Here is a 16,343-nt window from a genome sequence, read left to right as displayed (position 1 = left end):
CTACGAGGAAAGACTACAAACACTAAACATATTCTCTCTGGAGAGGAGACATGATATCAATGTACAAATACCTTACTGGCGACCCTAGCATAGGAAACAAAACTATTCAGCGAAAGGAAATATAAAAAGGACTTATGGCCATTCACTAAAATTAGAAAAGGGGTTTAACCATAAATTGCGTAAAGGGTTCTATACCATCAGAGCCGTAAGGATGTGGCATTCTGTTCCATAATCAGTGGTGTTAGCAAGGAGCATCGATAGTTTTTTTAAACTATTAGATGAGCACCTTAACAACAAAAACATACAGGGGTATACAAGTTACTATTAACAAACACTTATACACACACTCATCATAGGTTGAACTGGATGGACTGGTGTCTTTTCAACCTCACAAACTATGCTACGTAGGAGCAGAGTGCCAAAATTGGCCCGGTATGGAAATGGTTAAAGCCAGAAGGTTGGAATGTTAAAAATAGTTTTGAGGCATGTCAGATTAGGCCGCATATAGGTTGGTTATACCAGGGTCATGGTTGCAGCTACAACTATGATCCTAGTACCAATCACTCTTCAATGCTCTGAGCCGCTATAGCCACTTGATCACTTTTCGCAAGAGGATTTTGTCACTTCAAGTTTTCGTACAAGCCAGAATTGACTTGTAAAATGGCATATCAAACTGATCTCAGTTTGACTGCTTTGGAGGCCAGAGGAGAGATATAGGTGGAGATTTACTAAAGCTGAAGCACTCAGAACCTGGTGCAGCTGTGCATTGTAGCCAATCCGCTTCTAACTTTAGTTTGTTCCATTACGCTTGGACAATAAAACCTGGAAGCTGATTTGTTTCTATGCAGAACTTCACCAGATTTTGAACTCTCCAGTTTCAGTAAATAACCCCTATGGGGGTCTCAGAGGCCAGTCTCATAGAAGGTTTTCATCATAAAAGCAAAGAATGCATTAAGTTAAACCTTTTGCCTTCAGAACCTCTTTAATTTGTATATTCCCTCACTATTCTCTACTTAAGGTTATCTTCCAAACTTCTAGCTTAAACTGGAGGAATTTGCAAAAAATATGAAAAGAAGCCTAAGGCTGACCATACATATACAATTTTCTTAAGATTTATCTTCCAACTATGTAGTCCTGCCTTATAGGATAAAATTGAAAAAGTGTTGTTGAGTTTTGACCTCATATTATATGGATCTTGGTAAATCTAACAGAAAATTGTACAAGAAAATTGAACATGTATGGCCAGCCTTACTTTTGATATTTTTCCACATTGAAAGAAAAGCAGCGGTTTAGTTTTACCACTTTTTTTGTTTCATTGTGGGCGCCATAATTGTGGGCGCCATATTTATCATACTAACTATAATAAACTGTAAGAATGATGATCATTTAAGAATGTCTGGATTTTTGATTTGGCAGTTCTTTGCATACTTTGAGGTTAAAATGTACACTCACTATCCATTCAAAAATAAGACCTTTATTTCTTTGGAAAATACTAAAGGACACACAAACATACAAAACTGTATCCATCAAATTAAACCCAATTTTTTTTTTAGCTTTGGAGAAAGTGGGAAACCTTTATGCCAGGATTTTACTGCTGTCAGTCACATTCGGGAGCTTTATTATCATCCTCTGTCCTTGCAACATCAAAACTAATGCAAAATAGGTTATCCAGACAGGATGGGGGAAAAAAAAAAGAAAGGGGGGGAGCTTATGAAATGGAACTCTGCAAAAGCATTGTGGTACTTATTGCCCCCAGTGACAAGTGAGGAGAGATATACCTTCAAGAGAATTACAGACCGCAACCAAACCCTGACAAAATGGTGCCAACAATTCCCCACTCTGCTCAAAACTTGGCTGGGATCAGGCTTCAGAATAACTCTTGTTCGTACAAAAATCAAAGTGAACAAGATTAAAGCCAGCTCGGCCTTTTTAAAAAAGAAAATAAGGATCATTTAAATACCGTCTATTAATATATTGCACAATCATAATATATTTAATGTGAAATACAATAATCTGCCATGCAGATACTGAAGAATTACTAAGTCTGGAGATTTCTGCCACTTGCAGCGATACTGTTCTCTTGACTGGATGAAAATGGCTTTCTAAAAAAAAAAAAAAAAAAAAATCTATCTAAAATCAAAGATTTGCTCATTAATTGAACTCCATTTCCAAAGTTTGCTGCAGGGCTTAAAATATATTTTACCATGTACAGTGGGATTCTTTTTGTCCTAAATTTTTGTAACTTGTGGCTTAACATCACTTGTTTTCTTGTTAACAGTCCCTTAAGTCCAGCATTGACTTAATGGGCACTCCATCTAATGACACTCAAGGCACAATATACAGACATTTAGAAAAAAAAAATCCACATGGTGAGCTGGGTACTAATTGCAGAGCCCTGCTTAACCTTACTTTGCTTAATCAGCAGTTAAGGACAAAATTAACATACTAGCATATTTGCTGTACAAATAAAAGTTTCCAATACTTTGTCGCCATCGGTACGATACTGAACTGCTGTCATTTTCACAGTTGTTTCAGTCTCTGCGAGCATGCCTTTATCACATATCCAGCAAAGATCAATTGTCGCAGTGTCATCCCATGAATTTACAGTCTGAATACAGTCATTACACGGTGAGCCCAAAGTCTATGAGGAATCCGTGACATCAGGAGTGTCATCTGCAATGCTGACACATGCCTGCAACTCTTCTAGTTGGTATTCCTCCTTGTTGGTAGAAAAATCCAGACTGTCAAAAGAAGAAGATCCAAAACTATTAACACCAAATACTTTCAGTTGTTGTTCAGAAATGCATCTCATCAGGATTTCAGTGCCTTTAAAGTGTTTATGATTTAGATTTTCAGCAGCAGTCGCTTCTTCTTCACTTGAAAATTTAACCAGTGCTTCACCAAGTCCACCCCCATTGTCATCATATAACACATAGATGTCTTCTTCATTTAAAGCAAATCCTGCAAAAAAGTTTATTATGTCACGTTTGGTAACATCCGCTGTAAAGTTTCTTAGATAAACGCATGTCAGTCTGGATCCTGAACTACTTGGACTAGGGGAGTCGTCCTCTGAAGCAAAATCGTCCTCTGAAGCAAAATCTTCCTCTGAAAGTGGATCTTCTGTAATGTCCATTTTTCTGCTTTCAACAAATTCCATCACTTTTGCCTTCAGTACGGGCAACACTCGTATAGGGCGCCCTTTAAGGATTGATTTATCTAAACCAAGGGCTCTTGTGTAATCATCCTCTGTTACAAACATTACAAAACAGTCTCGTGTCCTACAGCCATTCTTGTCATACACAAATGTGATCTGAGAATCATCAACAAGATTAAATAAAAACCTCTTTATGTGCCATTTCTCAGCATGCCGACTAACATTCATTAGGTGTGCATAAAACTCATGGATATACAATGTATCATAGGGTGGTTCTGATTTGCTGCAAGACAAACGTTTTGAACCTTTTCCCCTAGAATCAACTCTGCCACCAAATTTGATCCATTCTGCTTCATCAGATTTCTTAACCGATATGACAGAAAAACACTTTTTATGCTTGCGTTTATTGGCACCTACACCATTAGACAATTTGCCAAAGAGAGCTTGACATGCTTGGCCACGTTTAGCAAATTTAACAAGAGCCTGGCCATTCCTTACTTTGTTTTTAGTTAAAAAAATTACACTTTTGACAGAAAATTGTTTGAAAAACTTTTTCACATCAGAAAATGAAGCATCAAACGGATGCAATGATATGCGTACATACCCAGGCTTGTCCGCAGACCTTTGACGGCGTATTTGGGCCTGCTCTGCCTTGCGAACAAGTAAAACTTGAACACATGAATTCATTAGAGGTCTCCCTGACCATTTGAGGGCAAGGCATGCATCTTGAAAGTTTTTAAATTTAACAATTGCCTCGCCATATATCCCACCAATAATAGTAACACCTCCAGATGGAATCTTCAGTCCATTAAAGAACCTTCGAATGTGAATGGAGTCTGCCAGTGGTGGAAGACCTCGTAATCGGACCTTTAATGACATTCTTTAGCCTCATGAAATGCTTTTCCTGTTGGCATACAAAAAGGGCATATTTTTTCAGTCTGTCAAAACAAACCTTACATTAAAAGCTATCTGTGCTTCAGTACATTTACTAAACAGCCAAGTAAATAGCACTTTTTAGGAGGAGACCAGCAATAGTATCTGCCAGTTCTCTTAAGACTGATTTCTTATGAGTACTTTATCTCTTATGAAGGATGGGTAAAGCGTAACTCCTTACGTTAGGAAAAAAAAAAACACTCCCCTCCGGATGATCTACGTCAGTGGTCCTCAACTCCGGTCCTCAGGGCCCACTAACAGGCCAGATTTTAAGTATTACCTTGGGGAAAGTCAGACTAGAGTACTGCAATCACTGAGCAGAAAATGATATCACCTGGGATGTATTTCAGTTATCTTGCAAATCTGGCCTGTTAGTGGGCCCTGTAGGCCAGGGTTGAGGACCACTGCTCTACATACATTGCAGGGATTTTAAACAAACTTTGTTGCAGATTCCTACCTTTTGTTATTCTGAAGAAATTCCTGTGTGTTTGTCTGTGCCCATGTGGGAATGTGAATCTAATGGGAGTGAGTTCATAATTAATCAGCTGTGCACCTAGAATGAGGAAAACTGCAGGATCCCTTTAGACGTGTTCCTATTGGAAGGGGATGCCTGAAATCTGACTTGTATCTTGCTGCAGACTTCTGGGAAAATTAGTGAGCCAATTACACAAGCAGTAAAGTTTCTGGGGGACAGTCTGTGTACAGAACACCTCCAGGTAGTCCTATTGAAATTGAATTGCATTTTCAGAAAATCACAGCGGCTGCAGATTGAAAGGTCATTTTTAATAGCATTCAATTACAATATGATTTGTGTTGCAATTGTAAACGCTATATTATTTTTCTTTATTTGCTTCCCCCAACAAAAGTGGAGTTACCCTTTAAAGAGAAAGTTATCTTTGGTAGCTGTGTCAAAAAAAAAAAAAAAAAAAAAGTACAAAACAAAATGCTGACCACCAGCATTGCCTGTTGCTGGTGTTTTCCCCATTACTGACTTACTGTGCCACTTCACCAAGTCGCTGTGTGGAAGCAGCCATTTTGGTAGAGAGGATTTTGCTTCCTCGCATCAGTCTCCAGAAAGGACACCAGCGAGCAGCACAGTACTGTTCTTACAAAGTCTTGCTCTAAATCTTTGGAGACCAGCAGCCAGAGGCAGCAGTGCCTTCGATCTCGCACTGCATTTATACAGTTATGAGGCTGTATGTACAGAAATTTATTGCTATTTTTTACAAGAATTCCAAAACAAAACTAGACAAGCTTAGTCACAATTAACAGTTCTGAGGCCTCTTTTCACACAAGCATACCAATGGGGTCCGCCTGTCAGTTTCTTAGGAGGACACAATCTGACCATCCTTTGCCCTCTATGGAATGGCAGGTTTCAATGGACATATGTCTGTTGACACCCGCCTACATCCAATTCAATCTACTTAAAACAGACAGATGGGGAATCGTCTAATGTCTAGCGGGTCAGATAGCCGTCGGATGTGAACAGACAGGTGGGTCCGTTTACAATCAAACTGCCCATGGAGGACAGCGGGCTGTGTCTGTGTCCACCCAGAATAAGTGGAGAGGACACAGACAGGCCATCTGTCTGCTCAGAAGGGATTGGCAGATTCCCGGTTAAGCTGGCGGAGTCCAACCCATGTGAAAGGGGCCCAAATGTTCCCATCACACAGTAAATTTTCATTTTTTTGAGTTCAGTTCTTTGAAAACTAACCCCCCAACTACCAGAAAAACAGTGACCATGATGTTCCAATGTGCTTCATCCCTGCTGTACACCTACATTTCCCAGATGCCCTAGAATTCAAAGCCTGGAGTGTAAAAAGCCTGGTCGCCCCTCTGTGCTACGTTGTTTCATACACTGACCCTTATGTAACTACAGTATATGCTAATGACGTTGTGGGGTAATAATTAGTAACAAAATGCAGCAGTGGACCAGGCATTCAACACATCCTGAAGTGTGTCCTATGCAGAAGATTCGTTAGGCAGCGACTTCTTTTAAAAAGGAGCTCCAGGCTCCCTCAGAAAAAAATTTAAATTAAAATTTAAGTCAGCAGCTAGCTACAAATAATGACTTTTAGGATTAGGGCACTTACCTGTCCAAGCATCCAGCGGTGTCCTCACCCGAGCCGAATATTCAATCGGCTATCTGGTGCTGGCATCGCCATCTTGACTAAAGGAAACTGGCAGTGAAGCCTTGTGGCTTCACAGGTGATTTCCTGCTGCGCATGCGCGAAGAGCGGTGCAGTTTGTGAATGGGCCGCAGTCTTCTGGGACCTAGGAAAGCTGCAAGGGAAGGAGGGGGGGGCGAACCAGGTACCCGCTCCCCCCTCCTACCCAAAAGGTGCCAAATGTGGCAGACAAGCGTTGCTTCCCCTTTTGGGTGGCGTGCCATATTAAATACAGACAATATCAGCAGCATGGGAAGTGGTAGGTTTTAGAAGTGTTCTTTAGTTATTAGGCAGTTTTTTTTAAAATATACATTTATTTCTATTCGGTGACAACAAAGTTGCATTAAAGGTGAATAGGAATTACAACCTCTCTCAGGTTTTGCACTATGTTGGGGAAAGTTCCCCTCACTTCCAGTCTAAAGCTGGATACACACTATACAATTTTCTTTTCCTTTAGACTTACCAAAACCATATAATATGGAGGTCACACCTAAACACTTCCAATTAGTATGCAATCAGGCAGGCCCTTGCACTACATAGTTGAAAGTAAATCTAATGTGATTGGCTCGGTGAACTCTGTACAGCACTGCAGTATATGTGGAAATCTACCAACAAAAGTTGTATAGTGTATATCCAGCTTAAGTGACAATGTTATCATCAGAACAGGAGGATGTGGCTGGAAATCCTTCCAACAGGATCTCAATGAACATTTTTCTTCAAAGAGATTGGGGACAAGGTTAAATTCACACTTGTTCAACTTGTCATTTGACTTTGGACACAGACGCATGACAAGTCGCAGCCCATTGTTTTCAGTGGCACACATGCAGATTGGTGCAACTTAAAGTCAACAGCAACTTTAGTTTGAAAAGGTGCCTGCATTATTGTGATGCGACTTAGTGTCAGAGCGTAAAGTCAGTTTAAAGTCGCACTGGAAATCAAAGTAGCAGATATAAAGCAATTTTGCTCCATTACATATAGCAGATACTCAAGCTGATAACCAGTAAACATATGGAACAAGAGAAAATATGTTTGTATAGGGCGCTACCTGTTTGAGCAGTTGTTTCAAAAAGAGAAAGGGTACGAAACCCCTACACAAGATATGTGTGCATAAAAAGCTCAGTGATAAGTGAAGTGCTGAGAAAGCTCGTTAGAGGGGTGGGTTGACATACACCCCTTAAGAATAAAGTGCTCTGTGCAAAATAAATAAATAACTGCTCATATACATAAAAACATGGAATAAGAAAAGTGCACACAAAGTGTCATAAATAATTTAATGCCTGATGGCAGTGCCAGTGAAACACAAATAATATACAAGAACAAGTGAACAATGGTGTTAATTTAAAAATGCCAGACAAGTAGATAAAAAATATAAAAAAAAACACCTAACAAGTGGTGGTGCTCCTTCAGGCTAGAGCGAGCCGCTATGGGAGCTGCCTCCCTCCAAACCTCCCTCCACCACAGATCCGTTTTTTTTGGAGGGAGGCAGCTCCCATAGCGGCTCGCTCTAGCCTGAAGGAGCACCACAACTTGTTAGGTGTTTTTTTATATTTTTTTATCTACTTGTCTGGCATTTTTAAATTAACACCATTGTTCACTTGTTCTTGTATATTATTTGTGTTTCACTGGCACTGCAATCAGGCATTAAATTATTTATGACACTTTGTGTGCACTTTTCTTATTCCATGTTTTTATGTATATGAGCAGTTATTTATTTTGCACAGAGCACTTTAGTCCCCGTTCACACTAAGGCGACCTGGTCGCCTCACAGGTCGCCTTTCATAGGGAAGCTGTGGACCCGTTCTAATAGGAGCGACACAAGTCGCTCCGACTTAAAAAAAGGGTCCGGAGCTTCTTTGGGGCGACCCGGAGGCGACCGCCATAGACTTCAATGTTATGAAGTCCGTGGCGGCAGCTCCAAGGTCACGGCGCGCTGCTCGCACCGCGACCTCGGAGGTCGCCCCCCAAGTCGGATCGCGGCAATGTGAACGGGGCCTTATTCTTAAGGGGTGTATGTCAACCCACCCCTCTAACGAGCTTTCTCAGCACTTCACTTATCACTGAGCTTTTTGTGCACATATATCTTGTGTAGGGGTTTCGTACCCTTTCTCTTTTTGAAACAACTGCTCAAACAGGTAGCGCCCTATACAAACATCTTTTTGTGTGTCCCCAAGCCATGATCACTGCAGATAATTGCTGGCAGTGCTAAAAGTCACAAATAGCTGTGGCCACCAATGGCCTGTCATTGAAATTTTACAAGCTTGATGGCCGCCGCCATCTGCATACAGCTGTCATCCCAAGCTGTGACGCCGCATTCCCCGCTAAACAGCTTCTGGGCATGCCAAGAAGCTGTGGAGGAATGCGGCGCCGCACCGGAAGTGACGAGAGGGGCCGGTGCAGGCGCATTCTGGGAGAAGAGGACATGGAAGAGGACGCAGAAGAGGATCGTGCTGGCTTCAGCTGCCCACATCAGAGATGGTAACGCTGGAGAAGAAATTTTAAAAGTATTTCTTCTTGCAGGTAAGTGCGAACTGGGACAGATCAGAGGCTAGCCATTGTGGAATGTACTAGCCCCGACTGTCCCGGGGGTATTTTCATTGAAAATATTTTTTTTGTGGCCGGAACTCCACTTTAATAAGTTGAATACAAATTATATATATTTTTTTTAAACTGTAATTTTACAGGTTTTGGCCAAGTGCAATCTGAAATTTCGGTACCACAATTTCTAATCAATCCACCTCTAAGGCTCCATGTACACGGGACGCTGGAAATGGCCGTTTAGGAGCAGTTGGGCGTTTTTTTCAGAAGCCCCTGAACCCATCTACATTTTATCTTATCTGTCCATGTACACCAGGTCGTTTACAGTCATTTGCAGGCAGTTGCGTTCAGGGACTGTTTTTAGAACGCAATTATTTGCGTTCGAACGTGTGTTTCCCGGCGTTTCAAACGCACAAACGCGCCCGAACGCGTCTGAACGCGATGACCCGCGTTTAGCGTTCGCGTTTTTCCATTTTAAAGGGGAATAATTTTTATGACCTCTAGGAACGCTTCTAAACGCAAACGCCCGCAAACGCTGCTAAACGCCCACTAAACGCGGGTACAAACGCGACTGAACGGACGTTTCAAACGTCCTAAAAATTCCAGCATTCAAAGGGACTTTTAACAACGTCCCGTGTACATGGAGCCTTAGTGCATCTTTGGAGCATGTTACAGCCGTATTTGAGCTGTATAATGCTCCAAGCAAAAGTGAACTTGTCCTTAAATAAAAGTATTACTAAAGGAAAACTTTTTTGGATGGAGCTGAGAGGGATTAGAAAACATATGTCCTTATTGCAATCTGTGCCCCGGTTAGGGAGATTCACCCCATTTGCCCTGTCTACGGTTATCACTGAAAACCCCAACCTTTGTGTTGTCACCAGCACATGAATAGAGGGGAAATCTTCCAATGGGGGACACTAGTGCTGTGAGAGCCATTTGGAAGACTTTTCACTCACTTTCTGTGAGTTATGGGACAGCAAGTGAAGTCTCCCCCAATAGGGCACATAGTTAAACAAAACCTGGCAGAGGTTATAACCCTCCAATACTATACTGCACATGAAAGAAACTTTTGCCTTTAGATCTACTTTAAGGGCCAGTTCACACTGGTGTGATGGAAGACATTGCATGCGATTCTCACCGCACTGCTATGCAAATCACATGCAATGTCTTTGCAATGCAGATTCAGCCATACAGATTGTATGGCTGAATTTACATCACATTCAGACCAAAGTCGTGCAGGACCCTTTTTTTGGTCCGCACTAGAATAGAATCACTTAGATGTTCACACCTATGCGATCCGATTTCCGTCCGAATTGATTGTTCGAACTGTGATATGCGAACTGATCTGGGGGGAGTCATTTACTTTGTATTGAAACTCCCAGCAATTCGCACATGGCAGTGTGTGTACTGCCTGCGAGTCGGGTGCGATGCGGAAACCACACAGTGAATTTGCCAAGTTCCCGCATCGCACCAGTGTGAACCGGCCCTAAAGTAACACACAGATTGCGCTGCGCGCCGTAGCGTGACACAACGCACATCTTACAGCGTATTACTGCAGGGGGGGCTATTGTATGCGGCCAGATGGGGAGTGCGCCTCTCCCTGGCTGATCCCACCATCCCATACTGGAAACACTCTGCAGGAAGACACCACACTGCTTGCAAAGCTTCAATAAAACAAAAAAAAAAATACACAAACCCCTGAGACCAACACACACATAAACCCCTCCCCCCAGTTCCCAGCACTGAGCCCCAACACTCTCCTGCTACACTGTCCCTTCCCTCTGAATACTGAGCATGACCCACACAGTATTTCCTACAGCTGCGGCGAACCGTAGGCGCCATGGAAGTGCAGTGACGGAGCAAAGGACGAACAACCTTAGTCACATTACCGGGAATATACAGAAGGCGCAGCTCCGCACTACACTGTGAGCACAGCCAACTCAGTAATGGCGTCGCAGGGAGGCGGGGTGGTCGCTACGCATGCGCAGCAAGTAGGCATGACAGTCCAACCCCCTACTTAGACGGTACGTATGAACGTGCTCCCGCTCTACGCGTCTTGTAACGCGCATGCGCACTGCTAGTTTTCTGATCGTATTTTTTGTAAATGTAATATGTATCTAGATGACTGTGCAATTTATTATTGTGTTTACAACCTGGACAAAGTCTGCGACTGATAATAAAGAGAGAGGAGGGGGCGAGCCTCCTAGAGAGGACTTCCCCCCCCTTCCTATCGGAAGACGACATCATTCACCTTGTTTACAGTTGTAAATAGATGTTTGGTGTTTTCTACACAGACATTTATCCTGTCATTCGTTCATCCGGTCATTCATCCATCCTATCATCCATTCATCCTATCATCCATTCATACTGTGTTTCATTCATCTTGTCTTTCATCCATCCTGTCATTCATTCATTTTGTCATTCATTCATGCTATCATCCATCCATCCTGTCTTTTTAATCCATCCTGTCTTTCATCCATCATATCATCCATCAATCCTGTCATTCATCCTATCATCCATCCATCCTGTCATTCATCCTATCATCCATCCATCCTGTCTTTCATTCATCCTGTCATTCATTCATGCTATCATCCATCCATCCTGTCTTTCATCCATCCTGTCATTCATACATTCTGTCATTCATACATCCTGTTATCCATTCATTCATCCATCCTGTCATTCATCCTATCATTCATTATGTCATTCATCCATCTTGTCATTTATCCATCATATCATTCATCCTGTCATTTATTCATCCGTTCATTCATCCTGTCATTTATCCATCCTGTCATTCATCCATCATATTCATCCTGTCATTTATTCATCATTTCATTCATCCTATTATTAATCCACCCTGTCATTCATTATATCATTCATTCTGTCATTCATCCATCCTATCATTCATCCTGTCATTTATCCATCCTATCATTAATTCATTCTGTCATCCATTCATCCTGTCATTTATCTATCCTATCATCCATCTATCCTGTCATTTATCTATCCTGTCAATCACCCACCCCCTCCCCATTTACAGATATCACATATAAGAATGAACTGGGCCACTCTGCTTCTTTCAGGCATGCTGTGATCTCATTACATTCCTGTAGTAAGGTTGTCTAACTTTTGTCCTAACAATGGACTGCCTTTTATTGGACATTGGATTTATTTGTGCACAATAATTGGAATAATCTGCTTGTAGAGGCTCTCTGTTATCATCTAATGTGGGGTACATACTATAAGAAAATCAGGCAAATAATCCTCCAATTTTCCTAGTTTTTTCACAGAGATTTGGAACCGAGGAAGAAAATATTGTACATAAATTCTCGTATGACAAAGGCTTTTTTTTTGTTAATATTTCTGATCATGTGCAGTCCTTCGTTTCTGATATTTCTCATACGAATATTGTACGCAAATAGTACACATTAAACAAAAATCGTTCGGTTCCCGTGCGAAAAAATTTGGGAGTTTGTCCCTTTGGAAATTTTCGTTCGGAAGGTCGGAATCGGCTGTCGTAAGTTGTGTACATACTATCAGAAAATCGTACAATCATTACTCGGAGGGAAATGTTCGCCCAATTTTCTTATAGTGTGAATGAGCCGTAACTCTCCCCCTACTGAGCCTTCATCTCTAAGGGCATTCCACACCTCCATTTTTCATCCTTCTCTTTTCAGATGAGAAATGGACAGCTATTTATTACTATGAGCTTACCAATGTAAACGGATGGTCATCCTTTTACATTGGTGTCCACTCAGGTCTGTTTTTTAGGGGCCATTGGCATTCAGTCTGGATCAGTCTGTCTGTCAGTCTTTGAGACTGATCAAGACTGAACTACAATGGATGTCTATGGGCAGGCAGATTTTATAGGTTAGGGCCTCTGGTGGTGATCTTCAAAACAGGACACCTTGGTACAAGCGAACACACTAGGTCTTCCAGCCCACTCTAGAATTCTTCCAGTCCGCACTGTGTCCCAAAGGAGTCCGGCAGCCATCTTCTTGGTTTCTGCTTCCTCCATCGCAGCCAATTTCAGCCCTACTTGTGGACAAGCAAGGTAGCAAGTTTTACAGAGGAGACCCCATGTTCCATATGACAGAGCCAGCAGGGGATCATGGTGATATAATAAGCGCCATTTCTTTTGCACCATGTGAGTTGCTAATTTACAAGGATCTAATACTGCCTGTCATTTACTGCACATAGTCTGGCGCCCCCTGGTGTGTCTTCCTGGCTCTACAGGTTACCCACCAGCCCACCTAGTGTGTTTGATTGTACCAAGATGTCCTACTGTACTAAAGAGCAGCACCAGAGGCACTAATACACTGATGAGCGAATTCTTTTAACTGTTTGTCTAAGTTGCCAATTGTCTTTTGCTCCAATAAATACAAACAATATTACACTTAGTTAGCGCCCTCTCCTCTTGCTATCTGTAAACAAACATAGGTCCGCTTACATCTGTACATACATTATGTCTGCAGAAATAACATCCATTTTTGTGGATATAAATGAATGTATATTGCACTGAACTCAGATGTTGCAAACTGAAGTCAGATGTGTAAACTAATCTCAATGGAAGATGGAAGTAACCTGAATCCGTAATAATCAGTTTTTTACTAGCAGAAAACAGGACAGAATGGATAAGCTCCTTGTGTCATCCCCTTTCACATGGGCTTTGTCAGCTCTGTTCAGTAGGGGATCAATGAACAGATCCTCTGCTGAATCATTACAGAACAGGACGGATGTCAGTTTTGTTGCAGTCCCAACCCACCTTTTGGCAGCAGGTGTCTGCGGACCCCATGATGGTGCTATGGATGGTCCATTTACATCTTGCTACCTCTGTTTGGGTCTAGACACAGTCCTTTTTTTTCTGAACCTGGATGGACTCAGAGGTAGGTAGATGTAAAGGGACACAAGTCTGTTTACATCCACCTGTCCATAAACCTGCATGGAGCTTCTGATCAGGTCCACCTGAAAAACTGTCAGGTGGACCTGCTTGGAAAGCCTGTGTGAAAAGGGTTTTAAGCGGAACAAGAAACATCATTTCTGTTTAGGCTCCTTTCACACACAGAGTCTGTCAGGTGGACTCCGTTTTTCTCAGCGGGGGATTGATCCGCTGATCCCCCGCTGAGCAGGCAGATGACAGCTGTGTCTCCGCGCTGTGTGTCAGGTCCCCCATTCATCTCTATGGGGGAATCGGATGGGAACGGACCGTCTGTCCGTTCTCATCCGATCCCATCCAATCCGCTGAACGGATGGAAAATAGGGTTTCCATCCGTCCGGTTTTGACGGATCGGATGTCAGAGGACATGTCTCCGCTGACATCCGATGCCCCATAGGGATGCATGGGGCGTCCGCCAAACTGACAGGTGGATCTGAACGGACTCCATGCGTGAAAGGGGCCTTATACTTTTGTCACCTATGACACCTAGAAAAAAATGAATGCAAAAAGGGATGAAAACGGTCAACTTTTTTGCTCAGAAAAAAAGAATTGATGAATATTAATTCAGGTTACATCAATTTGCATATCCTTCTCCAGTTCTGTTTAGTATACATCAGTTTGCACTTCAGTTTACGTTGTTTTTGGGTCCTTTCACACAGATGTCATTTGTTCAGTCACTGTTTTGCTATGAACAAACTGATGAATAGTGATTCAGGTTACATCATATTGCACATCCATCTTCAGTTCAGTATACATCAGTTTACACTTCAGTTTACACCCATTTTTTCACCATTTTTTTTTTCACTTGTTGAAGTAATTAATCACAGGTGACAAACCATAAACAAAATAATATGTTTCTTGCCTAAAAATGAACATAAATACAATGGACGTAAACGGACAACATTGGTGAAAGGATGCAACCTTCTATTTACAAAATGAACCTGAACAGACACACAGACCTGAAAGAACATGGATGTAGGTGGATGAAAAAAATGGATTTTTGTAAGATCTTACCGTAAAATCCTTTTCTCTTAAGCTCATTGACAGACGTAGTCTTCTTGATTCTCAAGAGCTGGGTTATGTTGTCTCCGCAGGAGTAGGACTAGGCAGAAAGACAAAACGTTTTGGCTCCACCTTAGGGGCAGTCCCTGAGGGTATATCCTCCCTCTCTCTGCTACAGGGAATCAGTTCTGTTCTAAAGTAGTAACAGAGAATTTAACCCAACCCAACTCAATGATAGAGGGGCGGGTACTACGTCTGTCAATGAGCTTAAGAGAAAAGGATTTTACGGTAAGATCTTACAAAAATCCATTTTTCTCTATCGCTCATTGACAGACGTAGTCTTCTTGATTCTCAAGAGCTGGGACATCCAGAAGCAGTGCCACAAATGAGGGGTGGGATTGACAAAAATCAAATCCAATCTAGAAGGCCCAACCGGTGCCAAACTAGAAGTTTTAAAGGCTCATTATAAACAAAGAATGAGACTAAAAAGAAAAATTTCCAACGGAAAAAAACCCTCGAGGCAGACCACTGGTCTCCTCAAATGGCGGCCTGCAAAACCTTGCGGCCAAACACGGCATCAGATGATGCCATTACATCAACTTTATAATGTTTTGTAAAGGTATGCACCGACGACCAGGTAGCCGCCTTGCACACCTGGACCACTGACGCCTGATGGCGAAAGGCCCATGACGCACTAAGCGCCCGAGTGGAGTGCGCCTTAACAGGGAACGGGGGCTCCCGACCCTTAATAGAATAAGCCTGTACCACCGTCTGTCTGATCCATCTGGAAATGGTCGCGGCAGATGCAGGCAACCCCTTTTTGGGTCCATCCGGGATCACAAAAAGTGAATCCGTCTTGCGAAACGAGTCTGTCGTTTTCAAGTATACCCTGATCGCCCGGACCACATCCAAGGAGTGTAAAGCAAACTCCCGAGGATGACTGGGCTTAGGACACAGGGAAGGTAATACAATTTCTTCATTCAGATGAAATTCTGAAACCACTTTTGGTAGGAGGGATGGATTCGGACGAAGAACCACCTTATCTCTATGAACCACCAGATATGGTGAGCGACAAGATAATGCGGCCAGTTCTGACACCCTGCGTGCAGAAGTAATAGCCACCAAGAAGGCCACCTTCTGGGACAATGTAGGTAGAGGAATCTCCCTAATATCTTCAAAGGGAGGTTTCTGAAGAACCGACAACACTAAATTAAGATCCCAGGGTGGTAACGGCGTGCGCACTGGCGGAGCCAGATGTCGCACCCCCTGGATGAAATTCCGCACCAAGGAATGAGTAGCCAAAGGCTTCTGAAAGAAGATAGCTAATGCTGAGACCTGACCCTTGATAGTACTCAAGGCCAGTTTCTGCTCAACCCCTTGTTGCAGAAAGGCTAATATTCGACTAATCGAATAAGACCGTGGACGGAACCCCAGAGGTTCACACCATGCAATGTAGGACTTCCATGTACGATGATAAATCTTTCTGGAAGTCGCTTTCCTTGCTTCAACTAGAGTAGGAATAACTGAAGCTGACAAACCTTTGTCCTTCAGCACCTGGGTCTCAATAGCCAGGCCGCTAAAGCCAGCGATTGTAAAGCAGGATGGAAGATCGGTCCCTGAG

General features: G+C 42.5%; 1 protein-coding gene across 2 annotated transcripts; it reads right to left on the bottom strand.

The window, feature by feature from the left end:
• Positions 1 to 2,365: 2,365 nt before the first annotated feature.
• Positions 2,366 to 10,761, bottom strand: LOC309557217 (RNA-binding protein 12B-like). Of its 2 annotated transcripts, none has more exons than XM_082259882.1 (2): positions 10,680 to 10,761; positions 2,366 to 4,058 (listed from the first exon to the last, which is right to left on the bottom strand). In XM_082259882.1, exon 2 carries the CDS (start codon positions 4,031 to 4,033, stop codon positions 2,642 to 2,644), a length of 1,392 nt encoding a protein of 463 aa, XP_082116008.1. In that variant the 5' UTR covers positions 4,034 to 4,058; positions 10,680 to 10,761; the 3' UTR covers positions 2,366 to 2,641. The 2 variants fall into 2 exon arrangements, with proteins under 2 accessions (XP_082116008.1, XP_082116009.1); XM_082259883.1 differs by having other exon boundaries at positions 10,666 to 10,711.
• Between the last annotated feature and the right edge of the window lie 5,582 nt (positions 10,762 to 16,343).

Source organism: Pelophylax lessonae, assembly GCF_965119305.1.
Source record: "Pelophylax lessonae genome assembly, chromosome: 5".
Taxonomy (NCBI): Eukaryota; Metazoa; Chordata; class Amphibia; order Anura; family Ranidae; genus Pelophylax; species Pelophylax lessonae.
Note: the sequence above shows the minus strand (reverse complement) of the source record. Positions and strands in the feature narration are given on the sequence as shown.